The sequence below is a fragment of the Neolamprologus multifasciatus genome, chromosome 12, assembly GCF_963576455.1.
Source record: "Neolamprologus multifasciatus chromosome 12, fNeoMul1.2, whole genome shotgun sequence".
Lineage (NCBI taxonomy): Eukaryota > Metazoa > Chordata > Actinopteri > Cichliformes > Cichlidae > Neolamprologus > Neolamprologus multifasciatus.
Genome location: NC_140450.1, coordinates 24,363,808 through 24,385,287, shown reverse-complemented (window position 1 = coordinate 24,385,287; position 21,480 = coordinate 24,363,808). Strand labels below are relative to the sequence as shown.

The window sequence follows — 21,480 nt, the reverse complement described above, 5'->3', positions numbered from 1 at the left end:
CTTTGTACCGTCTTTAATTAAATATGGAGTAATTATTATTTACAGATTTATAGCTTAATGGAACCGCATGCTCAACTTTTTTAATTATTAATATTTTATATATTTAGTATTTTTACGTGTTCAAGTGTGGAATAACGGATTCTAAGTAATCCATCCTAAAATACAGTGGGTGGGTTTAAAGTCACCAAAGAGAGATTTCATTGGATGATGCCAATCGTTAGGCCCACCTCTCCGTCATTCCGCAAATCACCGCTGCAGAAGGAGGGACCTGCCGCCTCACTTAGTAGCCCATGACGTCAGGTAGTGGTAGCTGGGCACTACCGAGAGGAAGAAGTTAAGATGGTTCTCATCAAGGAGTAGTAAGTGCGGGGTTTCTGTTTAAACTGTACTTTTCTTATTATTTCTGAAAGCACTCTATAGGTTAGTATAGATCCGTGCACTCACGGCAGTTTTTTTTAGTCCCTGTGCGCTGATGCAAACTTTTCATCATGTCTCGGGGTCAGCGTCAGGCACACGAGGGGAGGATGGGATTGGCCAAGAGCGTCTCTGGCCTACCGGCTTTGACAGCAGATTATCATTCTCTGACAGCTGCTGGTTTCCTGTAGTTTCTCATATGTTATCGCCAAGCTGATGGCTTCTAAACGCTTCAATCTGCGGTTTTTGTTATGTGGTTTTAAAGCGCAGACATTTTCTTTTTCAAAGCCTCGAATTGGCACCCGAGTTGCTAATGCTAATTTAGCTAACTACCTAACCTGAGGGGAAGTTAACTGGAAGCTGCTAGTTCTCGCTGTCTTTTCAGTATTGACTCAGAAACTGTCGGCGCCAGCTAATCACCCCAGGATAACACATTTTGATTACTTAACGAATTGGTAGTTTGTTCACTCCTGTCTGTTTCAAGCATCAATCATTTTGCATGTAGTAAAGACGAAGCTAGCAGCTGTTAGCCTTAGCCTGTTTGGGTTTTGAAATTGCATAAAAGATTTCAGTTTCCATTTGTAAAACTGCTATCCTTGGCGAGTGTCGAACTACAGCTCTAAGTCTGACGTCTTCTGACACAGGCTGAATATGTAAGCAGGCTTCTTACTTCTTACTTAAACGTTTTTAGAGATAAAGAAAGTGAATATAAATGGGTAGATGGAGGATGTGACTGGGTCATGTTTTGCATCGCACGGGAATTCTGAAAATAAGGATTGACGTAGATTTGAGTTATGTAAAAACCTTGTTAAAACATTGTCTTATTCCTTAAATATAACACAGTATTGCTGCCAGCATGCACCTCAGCACTGTGGCGCCCTAATTCCATCAAAGTCCCTGTGTGGTAAGCAAAAAGAAGCACTGGAAGTCTGAATTGGCACTACCTGCACTATTGCATGTGGCCACTTACTGGCCTACAGGAGTGAAGGAAGACTGTCCCCGCATCCCTAACACCCCACAATCACTCACTGCACTCAGGCTCACATGGTTTGATAAATTTGACATCTTCTGATGTTGCCTGTACATTTTCTTTGCTTCAAACGTAAACGTCACTAATTACAAGTTCTAGCACCATTGAAACAAAACATCTGATGGTGGATGACATTTAGTTTAGCCTTGTTTGACAAAACATTGGTCAGTTCCCATTGTTATGGTTTGTTGACACTTATCTTGCCCTCACTCATTAAAAGTTAATTGATAGAAAAGGAGAAAAGCCCCCCCCCCCCCCCCCCCAAAAAAAAAAGTTGTTTTCATGTGTTTTCAGCTTTGCTTTAGGTATGTACTTGTAGAATTTTCTCCCCCTAACTTTTTGTTTTGCACTCTGTGGTTTGGTGATGGGAAACGTTTTACTCACAGCCTGTAATGCGTCTATTTCTGGGCATGAAGGAAAAAGTTGCACCATCATCATACGGTGCACTGACCAGGGATGGTCTTTAATGGTTAGAAATCTTGAATAATAGATTCAGATATGTTTTGTCTTCTTAATTAAACTGCTTTGGCTAAGCTCACTGTATTTCTGGCCCCACCTAACTCACATTATTTAAAAAAAAACACAACAAAATAAACTTTCTGTAGTCCCATAAAGTTTTGTCTTAATTCAGCTCTAACTTTTCCAGCCAGGTCTAGTAATAGGTTCCTCTCATCTTGCTGATGTCAGCAGTATGTCACTATGGGTGGTACTAGAAGTCTTTTTCCCTCAGGAAGAGTAACTTTGAGTGTCTTCCTGTTCCTGGCAGTGAGCAGGTGTCTGTGTGTCATCGTGGTTCTTCTGGTTTTGTAATCTGGAGTTCCTGTAGTTATGATCTCATTGCTTCTTCTGCACTTTTCTGCATACTGTGTGACCTGACAGGCAATTGTCATGTTGCATTCATTGTGAATACAGACAATAATATAAGGCGTGAGTAAATGTGCATGCTGATTTGGCATGGTAATGAATAATATTTAGAGACTGAACCTTTTTATAAATAATCTCAATAACAAAGGCTATACAGGCTTGACTGCCAAGATGTAGAGACATTTCAGGCTCCAGGGTCAGTTTTATTGTTTTAGGATGTATTATTACTGTATTTTTTATGCCACATGCATCTGCAGTGTTTTCTTTTTTTGTCCTATTAGTATGTGCTCTAACTCACTCTTAAAAATACAAATGTCAGCATACGTCTAGAAGAATACTCCTTCTCATATATGGGTCGCTGCTTTAGATTGATGTGGAATGATAGTTTATCTCATGAAATTGTCTAATATGAAACAGCGGATTTGAGAAATGCGTGCTTTATGAAAGTTACTCATCATATATTTCTCTCTTTTGCAGCCGTGTGGTTTTACCCTGTAGTGTCGAAGAGGTGAGTAAGTGGCTTAATAGCTTGTTATGCTATCAAGATGTTGTAAATTATTAACTTTTTGTCAAGTCTGCTTATATTTTCTCTGTTGATGCCGTTGACACAATCATGTTGACAATAACAAAATAATGACAATAACAGCCATACAAAAATTACAATAAATCAATAATAATTAAATAAGAAAAAGTCATAATAATGTTAAAGGATATGAAATGCACTTCTTCATACTTACAAATATGTAGTTGTACTGTTTGTGTGGTTGTAAACGAGCCCATATTGATGCTTGAAAAAAAGTCCATCCTCAGTTAGTCTGACTGTTTAAACTGAGTCAACCCTCAGTTCCTTTTTTGGGCTTTAATGTGTCACTGTGGCGTGGCTAAAAGGAAATGTTGCAAGTTTCTGACATGTGCCTTTTGTTTAAGACAGTTCTTTTCCACTCACTGATAATAAAGACATGGCAGTGTTGTATCATTTCTGTTGTTTTGGCTGCTGGCTGCTAAAACCAAGAAAAAGCTTAATTTTGCAGATGTTGTTTGTTTGAGCCAGCAATTGTTCTGTGTTTAGAGACATTTCTGTAATAAATCCCAGACTTTCACCCAGCTGCTGGGATACAATCTCTTGGCAATTAGTGCTGCATATCCAAATTCAAAATATTTGAAAAGTAATTCTTGTCTTTGTGGAAGAAATGTTAACAAGAGTTATGGTAGCTGATTATTAGTCATTCTCTTCTTCTGCTGTTTGATGTTCAAACATCATAACAAACATCATTCAGCTTTAAGATGGTGGAATTGGGGAACACAGCAGCAGAACTGAAAAAGCTGGCTTAAACATTTAGCTCTTCAGCAAGTTTTCTGTGCACGTTATAGAAATCTAACCTACACTAGAGTGGCAGCAGGACAATAATAGAGCTTAAGAATTTTATGGTTACTTTTTTTTTTTTTTGCACAGTTTTACAAAACAGGGTCATGGGTTGAGTTCTATTCCTACAATTTGACTGTATGGGACAGACAGAGAGAAATGAATGAATTAAAAAAATGTCATCCATATAAAATATTTGATTTACTTTTCTGACAGTTTTAGATTTCCTGTGTTGTAAAATGTTAGGAAGAGAAAGAATTGGTTTGTGATTTAGATGTATGTCACAGTAAAAAGTACTTAAATCTACTGTGTAGCATCATTTTTTTATATTATAATGTTTGTCTTGCAGTATCAAGTGGGGCAGCTGTTTTCTGTGGCTGAAGCGAGTAAAAATGAGACGGGTGGTGGTGAGGGCATTGAGGTACTCAAGAATGAGCCATATGAAAAAGATGGAGAAAAAGGACAGTACACACACAAAATTTACCACCTAAAGAGGTATGTGCTTTCCCTTTGTATTTCTTGTTTTTTTAGAACTCCACTGTTGGCTTCATTGATTCTTTCTTATAGTGTAATAGTGCAGTGCTACCAGGCAGTGTCAGTGTTGTCTTATCTGTGAAGCATTTTCAGTTCATTTGCTAACTGTGCAATCTTTGCTGTAGAAAAAATAGGTGATAAGTCTTCCTCCTTCCTTTCTTTTACCTGTACCACCTACCCTCCACCACACCCTACAGTAAAGTCCCGGGATATGTGAGACTCCTAGCTCCTGAAGGTGCCCTGATTTTCCATGAAAAGGCTTGGAATGCCTACCCCTACTGCAGAACCAGTGAGTCCCCTTCCCAGCACCACTTAGTTTAGGTTTGCCTTGAAACTCTTCTTCTCACTTTAAATTAAGTTCATGTCTTGTCTTTCTTCCCCCCCTTTTTTCCCCTTCATGTCTAACCTGAAACAGTTGTGACGGTATGTAACCCTAAATGGGTTTTATTAGCTAAGATTAAAGTTAATAAGAAAAAAATTACATATTTTTTTCTTCATTATGTTTCTTCTTTCTCTTTATTCTAGAATGAATATATGAAAGATAATTTCTTCATTAAAATTGAGACATGGCACAAACCAGACCTTGGAACGCAAGAAAATGTGAGGACGTCAAAGCAAACAGATGTCTAATATGAATCATGAGTTTTATTTTCTAACATATCTTTTTGTATTTGCTCAGGTGCACAAACTAGACAGTTCCACGTGGAAGAATGTAACGGTGGTGCCCATTGACATTGCAGACAGAAGTCAAGTGGCCCATGCTGTAAGTAGCTTCATACACAGTATGGCGCCTTCATGTGGACAACTTTGATTATTACAGTTCTTTGTCATAAGAATGTTTCGTAAGCAGGTGTTTTATGGCTCTGTTTATGATTTAATTTGAATATATATGTGTTTTCCAGGGAGAGAGAAAAACGACATCTAGCCTTTCCTATGTAATAGGGATGCAAATGAATAACACTGATGAAATGAAACAGCACTTTCTTTCTATTTTCGTCTAACCAATTTATTAAATTGCATACATATCTGAAAGTAGCTGAAAGAGCATTTTGTTACTACTTAGCAGTCTGTGTGACTTATGACTTACTGCATGTTCCTCTGGTGTGATATTACTGCAGTCCAATTTAAAATCCAGAATAAACGGTGTTTGTGCGATCCTTTCTCTTGCCTATACAGCACTCTCAAACTGTTAGAGTCAGAGTTTAATTCATGAAAACAATACAGACGAGCTAACTGACACATGGTTGTTTCATCTGTGGAGTTTCAGGGGACAATCTTTTGGCTAAATCGGTTTAGTTTATGTATTAAAGATTTGCTCTTGGTTTGGTCAGAAATCACGCCGTCCATATAAATCACATGTTGTCACAGCATGTGGTTTCTCTGCTCAACTTTGTCTTGCTCTTAAGCATTGATTATTCTCAGCTACGGACACAGACAGCCAAAGTCCTGACAGCCAAGTAGTCATTCTTTGAAGTCCGCCACTTGGGGTGTACTTGTAGTTGGTGTACTGTGCTCTGTCTCATAAACAACCGATCACTAGGACCTGAGTGGACCCTAGTGGACTCACAAAATGTGATCAAGGCTTTAACACAAGCAGAGCTGTGTGTATCTGTGTTTTTTGTTTTTTTTCAGTTAATATAAACTGGTAATCAACCGGATGTCCTAGTTAAAGAAGAAGTAGCACTTAATGTATCTGTGCATATTCACTGACTATTACTCCAGTTTCAGGGAGGCTAATAAAATATTTTGAAAATTGTAATGACTGTTAGACAGATCAGAATTCAGTATCTTCTAGCTCCTGCTAAGCTGTTTATTCACAATGATTTTTTTTCTTCTACCTTTTTGCTGGGCTTTAGTTTTAGTTTCCAAAGTATGTTTCTCGTTTCAATTTTGTTTTTATTGTTTGAAAATGTGTGTAGTTTATATTAATTTCACTGTTAGTTTTAGAGTTTTTTAAAATTATTATTGTTTGGAAGGCATATGTCAGGAATAGGTTTGGCAAAATCATTACAGATTTTAGAGTAAAAACAAAACTTGTTGAAAGTACTTGACATAGTCTTGTAGACATCCAGAATCACAATAAACGCTTCTATCAAAGCCTCATTGGGAAAGTAGTCATACAATATCCTCAGTTTTAGATAATAAAAATAAGGATATTGTGTCTATATATTTTTTAGTTTTCCAGGTTCACAAACAGTGCTTATCCATCCTTTTTTTCCCTTTCTTCTTCTTCCCTCCTAAAAATAGCTTCAGGGCCATGGTGCTAACACAGAGCCACAGACAATCATTCACATTTAGACCTATGACTAGTTTAGAGTCACTTTACTTAATGTGTATGTTGATGTTTTGTGTCTGTGAGGGGAAAAAACTATTAGCAGATATCTCAGATTTGTAACTCACCAAGTCATATGTCAGCCAGGCACCACTTTAAAAAGCACGAGAGAGACTGGAGCACATTTTTTAGTACTTAACATTTGGATTTTATTTACAGGCTGACATGAGCTTCAAAACAGTTGTGTATTTTGTTGTTACAGCAACATACTTGATTTTTCAGGTATGATTATTCATTCATGGAGCTGAAAAAGCTGCCTGTGCTCATGGCATCGACGATAAGTAGAGCATTTCAAATGAAGAGAATCTTTGGCAATCTTCATAAACCTTTAGTCAATCCTGACCCATTTTATAAATATTTTACGGATGTTGGCATCAGGTCCAGCCCATCTCCTTGGTATTTTTTATTTTGTTTTGGTTTGTCTGTGAGTTTTTCCCCAGTCTTTCTTTGTATTTTCTTTATAAAGACACAGAACATTAATTGCTCTCTGGGCTGTCGTGTACTTGGCTGACTGTTCTGCTTTATTGGGCTATGTTACTTCTTAGTTTTGTTTTGTTTTCTTGTGTTTTTTGTGGTCTGTTTCTTTGCCCCATTTGAAAATGTGTTTGCTGTGCTGTAATAACACAGTGCATTAAAAATAGTTGATTTCAGGACTGTGTCCCAATACAGCCAGCTGACTGGAGAGATCTTTGTATTTAAAAACGTACACATACCAGTTGAGGATAAATGAAAGTTTTGAATACTGCTTGGAATCTCTGAAATCATATTTGAAGATGTTGCAGGTCATTGCTCTTATTTGACATCACATTGCCTCATTTCAATGTGACTGCCGGTATGCGTGCAAGCATACATGTGGCTATTTGGCCGAGAAGCCCTAGTTTCTGTGTGTGTACATGTTTGTTTGCGGTGGGTAGTTAACGAGGCGGACGTGTTTGCCTTGCTGGAGGAGTGTGTTGTGTCTGAGGGCCCTATCAGCCCTCAGCCTCGGGCATGACTGCAGGCTCTGGGGCGTACCGCCAGCACAGATGAGTTTGTTAGTGTAATTAAGGTTCACAGTGCTGCGTGTGCCGGAACTAGACAAACACACACTCGACGTAAACACACTTGCAGTCTAATACACACTCTTTTAGAAATGGCTTCTTTTCGCGTACCACGGCACATCGATTCACAGACCTCATTAGTGCAGCACAGTGTATTGTTATAGTGATGGAGCTCTCAGCATTAAAACACCCAAATTAGAGAGAAAGTGTGGGCTTGTGTGTGTGTGTGTGTGTGTGTTTTTTAGTGGTGCGTTTTTATTTCTTTCCACACGGTTGGCACCCTCCTGTTGGATAGTAGCCCTGAAAAAGTAGCTTTTAGCTTCAGGCGCATCATGATTTATTTAAAATTGCTGGGCCCTTGAGCTGTTGATACTTTTAAAGCCATTTCATTTATTTGTATTATTATTTCACTTGTGTTTTTTTTTTTTGTTTTTTTTTTATAAGAACGTCAGGTCAAGTTTTTCGTCACGTGTGCTCAGTATCATTTTACTATACCCTTTAATTCTCAGAATAATTGCAAAAGTGCCTAGTTCACCAGAATATGTTGACAGGACATGACCTTTTGAATTGGATACTGTATATGGGGTAAAAAGTTATTTTGCAGTTGGAGCTGCAGACATACAAACTTAAATAAACAGCACAAATCCTCATCAGCACACAACAGGTAGATGCAAGTACATTCACTTACGTTAACTGGCATCATCACCCTAATTAAACAAGTGTCAGAGCCCCCATACACAGATCGGTCTTATCTTCAAGCCACTTGTGAGCACAGCTGTGTTCTAGTCCTGCTTTGTGACATTATCTGCAGAGATGGAAGGATTTGTGAAAAGGGAGAAGCCCTCTTCTGACTTTTCTTGTAGTTAAGCTGTTTCTGCTCTTTGTTCCCTTACTCTCGTCGTTGAATAGTTGTCCCACATTTCCATCTTTTCATTTAAAAACGGTGTCTATGTTTTTTTTAAATTGGGGTAAAATCCTGCAGATTTCTTGGCTCTTGTTGCAAGATGAAACAAATACCAGTATTCATAAATAAGCTTGCCTCAGCTTTGTTAAATATTCTGTGCTATATATTCTACTAATGAAAGTAACTGAAAGTTTCATTGTAGGACTACAAGGAAGATGAGGATCCTGCCATTTTCAAGTCTGTCAAGACTGGGAGAGGACCTCTTGGTCCCAACTGGAAGGTAATGCTGTTGTAAACTACATACATTTTAAACTGAAAATGGTGTGTGACTGACATCCATGTGACTGTTTCAGCACCAGTTCAGAAATGATCGTTTGATAAAATACAGACTTCAACTGCACAGTGGCTGCTTACATAGACAATAAGGGCTTCAGTGTGTGAATGAACTATTGCTGGTTGAGGCTGATTTCTTTGACTTTCTTCTGACAAAGGATCACATGTTTGGGTGGTATAAATCCAAGGTAGCATGTAGTTACCAATCAAACTCAATTAGACAATGGATGCTAATTTGGCAGTTTTGACAAAAGTTTCCTCTCTGGGAGCCCTAAAAAGGCAAATTAGTGTGGATGCTCAATGTAAATACAGCAGAAGTGGATTTTTCTTTCTTTCTTGCTTTCGTTTTTTTTAATGAAATGCGATGCGTTTAAGGGTTTTGAACACGGCCTTAGGCCACAGGGTGCTTTAAAAAACAACAACAAAAAAACGGAGGCAAACATTTGACCCGTTTGCCAAGTTATAGGAAAATGGGTATATATCTGGTCATCAAGACCTGGATTAGTAGTCTTGCTCTCATGGATTTTGCTTCTATATTTCATGACTTTGTACAGTCATGTGCATTTGTATGTAGTTGCTGCAATGTTTTGATCTCCAAAGTCTAAGTGCAGCTTGGATTGTGTTTTGTGTGGATGTCCCTGCAGCAGGTTTATGTGATGAGATCTAGGCATTAAAAGTCTTTTACAGGTAACTTACAGAGCTGCAAGAACACTCAGGCTTTGTCCACAGCTGGAAGTAAAGTGTCCGTTTGTGGACTCAGAGTCTAAATTGGCAAACAGCAGTTCTGTATAAAGAGGCACATATTTTGATAAGGGGTAAAAAGTCAATAAGTAGCTCATCCACAGAGAAACTTTGTCAGTAGTTTTGTTGCTTTTGCCTCTAAACCCCGCCGTACCCCGGAGCCACACGACCGGGTCCTGTTCGCTGTTGGAGCACAGAGGATTTCTATTCTGCAGTGGAGCCCTCAAAGTTCACCATGGGAAACTTTCCTCTGCTTCAAGAAATTTTGCAGAACAAAGGCAGCCAAACAGCTTTAAAAAGTATGAATAAAGAAGCACAACTTTTATTTTGTGTTTTTAATTAGATCACTTTCCCGTCCGCTGTGGACATGGAAAAAGACTGTTTTTGAAAAGGTGGGGGGGAGAAAGTAGTTATGTGACAACAGAGGCACAATTTCTGCCAGCTTCTCAGAGCAATAAAACTCTTGTCTATCTCTGCATGCACACATGCTTGCATATCGGTACCCTTTGTATTTCTGAAAACTTCTGCTCCTTTGAGTGGGGCACAGAGAGGGAGAGAAGAAATGTCACCGTAAGTGTTTTGATGTAGAATCCGTTTCATGTGAAGTTCTCCTTTAGCGATGACAACTTTTCTAAACCCACTGCAAATTTAGAAATGTTTCTCATTTCCCTTCTCTCACGCTTCTCCATGATCGTAGCATCAAACGGCAGTGGGATGAGGGCGATTGAGGCGGGTCTGTGGCATTTTCTTTTTGGAATGCCGAGCCAGAATGAAGTGATTAATTAAACAGGTGTTCTCAGAGGGAGAGTGTGTGTGTTCTGGGGGCGAGCAGGTCCTAGGTGTTAATAATGTAACCGGCTTTGCACTGCGGCGCCCTTATCGCTTCGTGAGCACCGTTTTATCTGCCTTCTGTGGCCACAAAGACATGCCTGTCGGGAATGGTGTCGCTGTCAGGGTGGAGGCAGAGAAATGGTCCCTTCATCTGGAGTTTATCCACTTTGCTGTGGTCCCCCCTCCCAACACCCAGCCTCTTTTCTTCTTCTCTTCTTCAGAGCGCGCGGCAGAGTGCAAGCAGCGGATAGATTTAGAAAGTGTGCTGTAGATTAGGGCACTTTTATCTGTGCACAGCACATCTTCATGTTGATAATTATTTCAGCAACCTTCATGCCCAAAGCATTATGTATTAATGAACGAATCTTAGATTTGTCAAAAATAATGCCTTCTGCTGTTTTTACAACTGTTCTCTCATTGGAAAGTTTCTGTCAAGTTTTTGCAGCGCGTTATTCTGATATAGTGACGGGTTGTAAGTCGGATTTTTTTCCCTGTTCCTCTCAACAGAAAGAGCTGAATAGTAATCCTGAATGCCCAAGGATGTGTGCCTACAAATTAGTCACAGTCAAGTTCAAGTGGTGGGGCCTGCAGACCAAAGTGGAGAACTTCATCCACGAGGTTAGTGACATATTTGGGATTAGGATTCAACTTTATTGGCATTACACATGTATAAATACAGGATAACGAAATATAGAAGAAGACGGAAAAACTCATTTACACAGTTGGCTCATGAGGTATATTTAGAGAGTATTGCAAGTTTGCACATGCAATACTGTGCCTCTTCTGTCTGGGTGGGCAGTGCCTAATTAGTGCTTAATTATTATAAGCAAGCTGTAACTGCAAACATGATGAGGTAATGTTTGGGGGTTCTATAGTCAAATGGAAGTTAAGCCAGTAGGATACAGTAGAGTAATTTGTATTTAGAGTTTCTCAAGTTTCAAATGTACTTATAAATACTCGACTGATGCTAAACATCACCCAGTCCTAACCAAGACTGCTGCTGTCTACCACAGCAAGAGAAGAGGATCTTCACAAACTTCCATCGCCAGCTCTTCTGTTGGATTGATAAGTGGGTGGAGCTAAATATGGATGATATACGGCGTATGGAGGCGGAAACGCAGAGAGAACTGGATGAGGTGAGTGTATAAATAGAAAATCACAGTTAAAAATTAAACTTTAAGTCTGGTAAGTGATGGATTTGGTGCAAGAGAAAATCAAACTTTCCCAAACCTAAACACTTTCTTTGGTTAAATTTCTCTTATTCGCTGTGCAAAATCCGTGTAATACCAATTTTAGTTATCCAGCTGTTGTCTTCCATTCACTAGAAGTAGAGTGTGCTAATGTGATAAAGCCGGAGGACTGCTGGAGTAAATGTAGTGGCTTAAGGGCTCCCTGTGGAGTCTTTGACCCCTAGTGGTGCAATCTAGCTGTCTTTCTTTGAGTGGATCCTGGTGTTATTTACCGAGTGCACAAGTAAAAGGCCCTTTATTAATATATGTGAATTCAAAACCTCATAGTTTTTAGTGTTTTGTTTTTTAAAATCAATATTTTCAATATCAATAATATTACATTTAAGATCAATCGTCATATTTTTTCCTTTTCATGTATGCCTTGTTTTGTTTGTTACTAAACATCCTTAAACTGTTTGGTAATCAGCACAAAACGGATGACTGTGAGAACAGTGTTTGTTCTTCCTCATAATCCCATTTCTATGATTGCCTTTATTGTATTTTTATCCAGAGGCGTAAGAATGGTTCTGTATGAGGTACAAAGGCTACAGAGGAGTAGCAGGGCCAAGTGTACTGTAGGTCTTTGTACTGCTGTTTGTTGTTACTGGTAGGGCAGCATCTTAATGGGGTTTCTGTTAGCCTGGCAAGGCTGTGCCGCATCATGCCATATAGCTAATTATGATCTGATACATTTCCACCGTCATCTGTAGGCCACCTGTGTTGCAGTGTATCCCATGGCTAGTGCATGATGGTCTCCCCTCAGCTTGTGATGTGTAACAATGTCTGCCAAGTGCAGGGTATTTTTATGTTAGTCCCCCAACCGTAACTCTGCATGAGTCTCTATAGTTTGGGGATTAGTTTACTTTCTGTGTCCATGTTTGCACACTTCAGTATCATTTTCTTTATTTTTCTAACAACCAGTCACTAAGTTGGAGTAGTTTATATAACCTAACCATTCGTATTATTATTCCATCCATCCGTCCATTATAATGGCTCATCCAGTTCAGGGTTGACCTTCACAGTAAACAGTGTCTGCTTGCAGGAACCTTTTTATGTGTGAAAAGTCATAATATATTGTCTCATGTTTTAAGTTGACAGAGCTTCGTTAGATGCTCACTTTAGATGACTTTAGTTTTTCTGTGCGGTGCAGTGGAGCGAGCCAGCACGGCTTGGCTGATTGCAGCTGTTCATGGCATGGTGCGACTTCACTCTGCGCTTTTTGGTGTTGAGAAAGGGCTTTACTCCACTGTGCTTGTGTGTGCACATACCATTTCACATTCGAGGTCCAAAAGCAGTCATCTAAGAGGAAACACTGGTGAAAAGCATCCATTTGTTCACCACAAAAACATCTTGGGTTGCATTTTTGTAATGTTTCTCTTTGTGCGATTTGAACACAGGATAACAGTGTTTGACTGAATCTCAACAGTACAGATGTGTTTTTTAAGTGTTCATCCTGCTACTTTTGTCAGTAATCACATCATCAGTAAATACCCAGTGACCCAGTTCTGCTGGCAACCACAGAAACCCATGCCATAACATTGCCTCCACCATGTCTGACAAATGATTTGCTAATCTTAGTCTTATTCCTTCTTCGTACTACGTACTGTCTATATTCATGTTAATAAAGGCGTTTGATTATAGGCTTCGACAGTGGTGTGCCTACCTCCTCAAGAGTGCTCCTCAGGTAGCTAGATGTTGTGAACAGGCTTTTTCTTTAAAAATTCCTACATTTTAGTTGTCTTCTGTGGTATTCCAGGCCGTTTAGGGTTACTGAGCTGCCACTGCTTTTGTTCATTTTAAGCAGGAGCTATAATGTTCGATTTGATAGCTCATGTGCAATAAAACCTACTTTGATTGCAAATTGAGAGCTCCTATGAAAGGCTAGCATACAAGTTTAACACAAGTAGTTATATATGTACACAGAAGTTCCTGCAGTCCAGTTAATCCCCATAGAAAAAAGATGTGGGGGTAAAAAAAAAAAGTAAAATAGTCTACTTCTAAATCACAGGCTTCAGTTTCTGCGTCTTGGATTCACTCTAAACCTCTCCACTGCCTTGCTCTTGAAACTTCTCCAAATATCAGTCTGGGAGCTTTTGGCCGTACAAGGAGAACAAGGGAGGAATCTGGGCTGGACCGGCCAAAGTGGGCCAGTCTCAAACATTCCTGGCTCGCTACCAGCATGCAGAATTTTTGCGCTTTGCCTTCTCACATCTCGCCCAGCTGAGCATGTGTTTCCAGTTTTCCCTCGGAGTAAGTAAACCGGTTGGTACAATCAAAGACGGCTGTGGCAAGCAGGGCAACAAGCCTGAACCTTAAAGCTCAAGGGTTACCAGGGTCACATTTGGGTGGTGGTGAGAACAGCCTACACACAAGTCACTGCTCTTCACGTTCTAGACAAACACAGCACTGGGGGAATGGGAAAACCCAGCATTAAGGAAGCTGTATACTAATAGTCATATCTGAACTCTTTAAGTATAGTGGTTGGGTGCTGATGGTGTGGAAGGAGGAGGTATGCGAGGACGGGGTGTGTACGAGGGGGTTTCAAGATGGCTCCTTTTTCCTCATTAACATACAAATGGAATTCTGCAGTTGAGAAGGAGTCTGTGCTGTGATTGAGGAGAAAGGGAGGGAGGATTGGGGGGTGAAAAGATGGAGGAGTGGGAGGGTGAATCCTCGTGCCATTTCATCAGATCTGTCTATTCCTCTGTTTAGAGCCAGTGTTGGTTTGAACTGTTCCATTAAGGTGTTCGGCTATCAGATTCTAACACTAATTGACTTTCCAAAGCCATCAGCCTCAGGGTGGGAGAATTTGAAAGTGATGCTTTTATCTACCTAGAAGACAAACAGGAGGCTTGATAAGGACTTTTGGAGCTGCCCTTTTTCCAGTTTACAAAAAGAAATGTAATGTATTTTTACTGGTTTGCAAAGCCAAAAGTAAGATTTAATGAATAGAAAGAAGTCCGACCCCTCCCAGTAACCAGCAACTCCTGAAGCCGTCATCTGAACTCTCCCTTACATGTTTAGCTTGCATAAATCTAACGCGTGTTATTTCTCTCCCTTTCCCCACAGCTTCGCAAAAAGGGTGATGTGCGAGGAACCAGCGCTGCGGATGAATGAAAAGGATTTTAAACACCACACCCACAATGACAGCAGTTGTGAAGACTGCTAAGCGGGCTCCTTTGGTGCCACTTTTTTACCCTAACTGAATCACGCTGCGGAGGAGGGAGCGCTGCTACCTGCAATCAATAGAGCAGATCCCCGGCTTTAACCCAATCATAGTCATTCTATCCAGTGAGGAATTGATTTATAGCCACCGATACGATGCTGGCTGATGAGACTCAGGTTAATTTTGATCTTGGACAGAGAAAGGGCCATCAGGATATTGAGACCTAGTCTTCTGCAGAGATGCAAAGAAAAGCTATTTACTTTTTAAAGAAAAAAACAAAAGCAAATTCATCAGCTTGATTCCACAGTGGCAGGTGTTGGACCAAATATTTCCAGCTCCCCCAACCTCCTGTTTTTTCCCTACCCAAAAAAAAAACCCCATTCCTCACAGAATGTTGCCCTCTGTGACCTCTCTTTGTCTCTTCCTCAGTCTTCACTGTACACACTGTGGCTCAGTGTGTGGTTTGCATTCCCTGGCAGGAGACTGTTTGTCATGCTCTTGTTCCTTCCTGCCATAACCTCCATTAAGTGATTACTAACAGCCTTGGCGTCTTGGCCCGTTGTAATCCTTCTTCCATCACCCCCCCCCCCCCCCCCCCACCCCACCTTATCGAAGCACTGCATCTTATTAACACTGACAATCATGTCTGTACAGGTATTCACTCTCACTCCCACATGCAAAGGTAACAGGAAGCCCACACACACACACATTCATATGACACATACAGCGTGCAGAGAGGATAAACATGTGAATTTATTCTTACCCATACACACTCACACTCACTCACAGGTGTGGATACCTTTGTGCTGACTGATCTTTGAGAAACTCAAGCAGGGGACAGATCCTCGCGAGCTCTTTTAGCTAAAGGATGTTACTTTGACTATGTTTACAACTCTCACCCCCACCCTGTACTCGCTATTCTGAAAACAGTCGCACATAACATACATTGCAGCATTCACCTCTCTAAAAGATGTCCCTAGAGGAAAAAAAACTGCACTGAAAAACAGCCACAGATGGTGCTACACCCCTCCAGCCTCTGTCACAAGCCAAACTGTGCTGCACTCACCCAACCCACCACCAGAGGCCTTTCTCGCTCCTCCGGCTCTCTGAGGTAGACAGTTTCAAGAAGGCCTCCTCCTCCTCTGCATCATTCTAGCTGTGTTTACAGATTTGCAATTGCCTTATCAGTGCCTAGTGGATACCAGTACCATGTAGAGTTGCTTATGTGTCCAGGCCTTTACAACTATCAGAGCTACTACACTTAATGAACCTCTGCTGCCAGCCATTGTTTTAGCTACCTCTCTCATTTCTGACTGGCCATTTTTCCTGATGCCCTAAAGTGTGTCCACCAAATGTTTTGGAAAATGTCAGGCACCCAGTTGAACCCTTAAGAGGCACATAGGTTTGGGTTCTTTTTTGTTTTGTTCTGTTTTTCCCATGTGAGAGGATCTATTAGTATGCCACACACTATTTTATGTCAAAGCGGTTCAAATACACGACTGTACCTGGTAGCCGGTTTACAAATAAAATGTTCCTCCAAGCAGTGTTTTTATATCAATACTGTGGTTGTCTGGTTGTCATCTGCAGACATGCTCTTACAGCTCTCAACAACTTATATAAAGTTGAGCACAGAAAAGAAGCTCAGTGCCGCTTCAAGCTGCTGTCGTTTTATTTTTTGCGTAGCGTAAATACACGACACACTCGTGCTCAGGAAAAACACTTTGGTGGGCACACACCTCGTAAAGGTTAGCATTAGCTGTTAGCTGGTACTTCTTAGGATTCTTGATTCTAGTCTTGACAAAAGAGCTTTATCAGGGCGCAGGCTAGTATGATATTATTTTGTTTCCTGGTATGTGGAAGTGCAATTCCTTTCCATTCCCGCAAGCAGAACTTTGTTACTATAACAGCCAGCGTGCACCGTTTGTCATGTAAATCTTTACCTCAGACCAGCCATTGGAAAGAGCTGCCATATTAATGTCTTCTGGCTTTTCAGCTCTGCATCCAGCTCTCTCTCTTTTTTCTTTTTTCTTCAGGCTTCAGAATTGTGTCACATCAGCCTTAAATATTAATTATGGCTTGTGTTACATGTATACAGTATGTGTGGTTTGCTCATGTGTTCCCTCGTAATGTTCTTGAATATTTGTGTGTTTTGGTTGCGTGTCACTGTTTTAAATTGCCCAACATAAATTTGGGATTTGTGTTTAGTAATTGGTTTCCCGTTATTTCTCAAGGCAGATTATATGATTAAATACTTTCAGGAAAGTATTCTAGTGTGTTTGGTTAATGACAATCCTGTGAGGGCAAATCTGACCATGTCCATGGTAATAGGTTTTTCCAAAGAGAATAAATGGTGTTTATGTGTTCAGCAAATATTGATTTAATATAGGAAAATTTGGAAAACGGTTGTCAGAAGCATCGGTTTTCAATAACAGAATCTTCTCAGGCTAACAATAAGACAAAGATTTGAGGCTACAAAGATAATATAGCCTGTTCCCTTTTATCGTCTTTATGTGTTAGAGCCACCTTTGTCTTTGTTACAGTCATGAATGCATATGTCTCTGAGCAAACAGTGTAATTAGTGTTTCAAAGTTCATTTGAATGATTCCTCATGTGTGTATGAATTTAAAAAAACAAAAAAACAAAAAGACAAGAACCCAGTGGAGAGAGGAAAATAAAAATCTTAAATCAGTCGTTTGCTATTCTTCAAAACAATGATATTAACAAAAGTGTTTAAAGGTTCTGATCAGCTTTTAAAAATCAGGGGTTGTGGTAACGAATGTATGATGTATTGTGCCTTTTTCTTTCTGCACATCTTTTTTGTGCTACTAAGTCTATATATTGTATTGAATATTGTATCTAAATATAAATAAATTTCCTTTTTTTTTCTTTTTTTTGACAAAGTTTCCTGAAGTTCTGTTTGTGCTGTTTTTGTCTGATTCCTAGAAAATAAAGGTTTTGCCTGAGGGGGATTTGATCAGTCCTCAGGGCAAAGGAGAGAGCTGTCATTTATTTGTAAAGCTTTAAATGGTCACAATCTTCGCTAAAATACTATAAAAGATTTATTATTTATTTATTTGTGCTATATGTTACGCTTTCTTTCATTTTGGCCCTTTGAATGACAGTTCTGTACTGTAGATTGCAGATAAGACAAAAATTTCCTACAGATTTTCGTGACTCCAGCGTGGACCGCACTTTCTACGACCTGCAGGTCAGGAGAGTCACACAATAAACAGCGGAATCTGTGCTAAAGAGCAGGAAAAGCCACCAGTCTGCTGCCTGAGATAGCTGCCTTTTCTTCTTTTTTTTTAAATTTTTTTTTTTTATTGTTTGTGGAGGAATAGTCACATGTGCCTGCTGCAAGGAAACCAGCTATATCTGCTACAGAACAAGCAAATAATGCTGTTTCTAAAAGGGGAGATGGGCAGACTCGCCCACACACCTCCTGTTAAGTGGCAGCTCACAGTAGTCTACTGTAGGCATGCATCCATCCGTCCATGTGTCTCCCTCCCGAGGAAGATGAAGGGACATGTCATGAGTGAGCCCCTGTCGTTTAAATAGATACCGCAACAGATGAAGGAAAGAAATGGATCTCGAAGAGAGGCTCGAGACTTGACACAGCAGGACATCCAGGCGCGTTACCAAAGAAAGCCTTGGTGTTTACAGCTCCAAACACTTTGTTATAGCGGCTCGTTGCTTGATTGCATAAGCACACAGTATCCTGAAATCTGTCAAAATGAGTCGTGTAGGCCTGCGACACCTAGGGAAAAAAAAGTTGCTCTAGTGTTTGTGCACCACATGGCTGCGTATCCTGCCGCAAGACAACACACTCTGGTAGAACTTCTGTTTTTATAGGAAGTGGCACAAGTGAAGATTTAAACTCACAGTTTGGTCCACGCCTACCGTGTTTGTGTATGTGACCCCTCCCCAGGGGGGGCCCACATTTGCTCAGTGGCTGCAGGTTTTCTTGGAGAGGAAAGTTATTTCTGGTCTACACGGGTTAGCAGTGATGTCACGAGCGCTTCCTCATCCTCCGGGCTCGGGTCAAGTTTAGCCCCAGAGATTCTCCTGAGTCTTTCCTGTTGTTCTGAAAGAGGTGCGGAGTCGAGCGATGCGTGTGGGGTGGGATGGCGAGAGGAGGAGGGGGTGGCTGTTGCCACCCTCCCCTTAATACAATGGTGGTTCTTTTGGATGACAGATGCTGCTTAACCCATCCTGACCCAGGGAGCTGCGATGCCTCATCTGAATGACAGGCCCACAGAGGACACACTGATGCTCTGCTGCTCACTGCCTGAGCTGCACAGGACACTGTACCCCCAACAAGGGAAGGAACTGTCTCTTTGGGCAACCCCCACAGTAATATATGTCTAGCTGAGGAAAGCTTAACACTCTGAATTAAGGGTAGAAAAGGGCACCCACTTCTGCTATCTTGTCCTATTGAGTAAAATATTGAGACAAATTGAGTACTAAATCACTGTAGAAAAGAGTGGTATTGTGACAGTGCTTGAAAGCCTGTAGACTCTCCATTGTCATGAAGTCGCCTCAGCAGCAGCAGCAGTAGCTCTGGGCTGCATTTATCATCACTGGGGACTCAGGAGGAAAGAGACCGTGCCATCAGTTTGTCATACTTAACTTGTCTGTCTCCATTTGAGAAGACAGTGTAGACAGAACTAGCAGGCTCTGTATCACAGAGTTATTAGTATTACTGTCAGACAGAACAATATCTTGATGTTGTTGCTGTTGAGCTGCAGAATATTTGCTTCGAATGCTCTTAATTGGGTTTTGGGATACAGTCTAGTCTTTACACATTTAAAAAACAAACAAACCCATGAATCCTAATTTCTAAAGCACAGGGTGATGCTCACACTTTCAGGTTTCATGACTAAAATTCTTGTCATGATAGATCCAGATGGCTTTTGGAATACGGAGGCAGCCGATTAACACGAGCGTGAATTAGCAGCAATAACACGACAGCATTCAGCACATCTGAACAACTTAGCATCCCTCCCCGTCCCTCTCTCACTCCAAGCCTCCCTCAGAACACAGCCACTACCCATCACTGCCTCTGCAACACGAGCTTCCGTTCTCCCAGCTTCAAGAAGTGCATTTGCACGCGTATATTTGAATGCCTTGTTCTGACCTGCTTCCAGGTTCCCTTACATAACCCCCTCAACCCCCCCACCGCCTTTTTTTTCTCTAGGTGCAAAGCTGAGCGCTCTGTCTGCTTCTGTTAAATCAAAATTTGTGCCATACAGAGCTGGTTATTTCTTTTCAGAACACAGAGCTTGTCCTCTTCATGATCCACAACACTGAGGAGAAATGTAGCATGTGCATTATTGTAATAGGCTTGAACATTATATACATCCCATCATATATTTGTTGTGTGTGTGTTGTGGCTGTTGAAGAGAGGCAACACACTGACCTCGCTGAACAAAGAATTAAAAATATCACTTTTTAAAAAAAAAAAAATAGCACTTTCCACTGAATGACCATGTGACACTACAATAGCCGCACATTTTCTTTCCATTTTCCCAGTTAAAGTATACCTCTGAGTATTGAAATAATTCATTTGAAAATACTATATTTGCTGTTTCCAAATAAATTAGTGCATAAATCTACGTCGGTAGAGCAGTTTAGAGCATTACACACTCAAGTTTGTAAAACTAATATCTAAAAGCTTCACTCTGACCAAGTCTTCTCCTCCGTCTTTGACACCATCCGCTAGGTGGCACTGTGTCTGTTTGGTAAAAGTTCTCATGGATACCCCAAAGGTATAGAGCTGTATTAACACCAAATTCTCCCACTTCCCACAGTGTCGAGAAAAGATGATATGGTTTTCTCCTCTGACCAAAGAAACTCTCTATATTTGGTGAATGAAAGTGCGTTTTGTTACCAGCACGCTCCCTTTGTTCTAAATACCCGCTTGCCTTTGTTATAGTAACCTCACTGTGGGTTACTTAAGAATCTACAGACAAGAAAAACTTCCTTGTCTATTCACATCGGGATTAAATGCAGGAGGAAGGTCGTGTGGAATATATATGTGTGTGCTTTTTTAAACATTTATTGTTCTTTTTGTAAGTTGGTAAGAACAAACAAATGCACTGGATAATTAAAATCCACGAGAAGTACCGTGTCCAAGAGGTGCAAAATATCCCGAACCAAATACATTTCTAAGCAAATATGTGAGCTGCACGCGTGAACACACATTCAGAATTACATAACACATAACACGAAATAAATTTGAGAAAAGCCTCAAAAACACTGTGACATATACTCAGATATGCTCTAATTCTTACAAATGTATTATTCGGACATTAGATGAGGGTGATAACCGCTCATATGTTTGTTATGCTGTGACTATTGTATCAAAACACGAATATGGGCTGTTCTGGCAGTTTTATGTCTTATCTTTGGATATGGCGCTACTTAACCTTACACAGATAGCCTAGGCTGTTGCAGGCCTCTAATTAACCTTTAAAAACAAATCAGGCTTATCTGGTCTTACAAAAATGTTGCATTTTAAAGACTATAATACTAAGAGAACAGTATTGATTATCGGAACCGCGGCCCAATACCGTCCATATAATTTAGTTCAGATAGTCTTTTAAGGGGGATTTTTTTTAACATGTGGAATGAGGACAGTGTGATTGGCCGTCGAGGTGTGGATCGACACTTTATAATATTAGTGTGACTGACTTTTTA

At 40.4% G+C, this 21,480-nt stretch overlaps 1 protein-coding gene across 1 annotated transcript; it reads left to right on the top strand.

Annotated features, from left to right (window-relative positions):
- The first annotated feature begins 271 nt into the window (after positions 1-271).
- LOC146507053 (phosphatidylinositol transfer protein beta isoform) lies at positions 272-17,469 on the top strand. The gene is made up of 11 exons (XM_085179399.1): positions 272-359; positions 2,786-2,816; positions 4,021-4,166; positions 4,403-4,494; positions 4,621-4,628; positions 4,731-4,805; positions 4,885-4,968; positions 8,684-8,761; positions 10,894-11,004; positions 11,400-11,522; positions 14,685-17,469. Exons 1-11 carry the CDS (start codon positions 340-342, stop codon positions 14,730-14,732), a joined length of 816 nt encoding a protein of 271 aa, XP_085035525.1. The 5' UTR covers positions 272-339; the 3' UTR covers positions 14,733-17,469.
- Positions 17,470-21,480: the final 4,011 nt, after the last annotated feature.

Coding starts and splice junctions, on each gene's coding strand:
- LOC146507053 (XM_085179399.1), top strand. CDS start 340: ATGGTTCTCATCAAGGAGTA. Junction 4,806..4,884: donor ACCTTGGAACGCAAGAAAAT/GTGAGGACGTCA, acceptor GTATTTGCTCAG/GTGCACAAACTAGACAGTTC. Junction 11,005..11,399: donor TGGAGAACTTCATCCACGAG/GTTAGTGACATA, acceptor TGTCTACCACAG/CAAGAGAAGAGGATCTTCAC.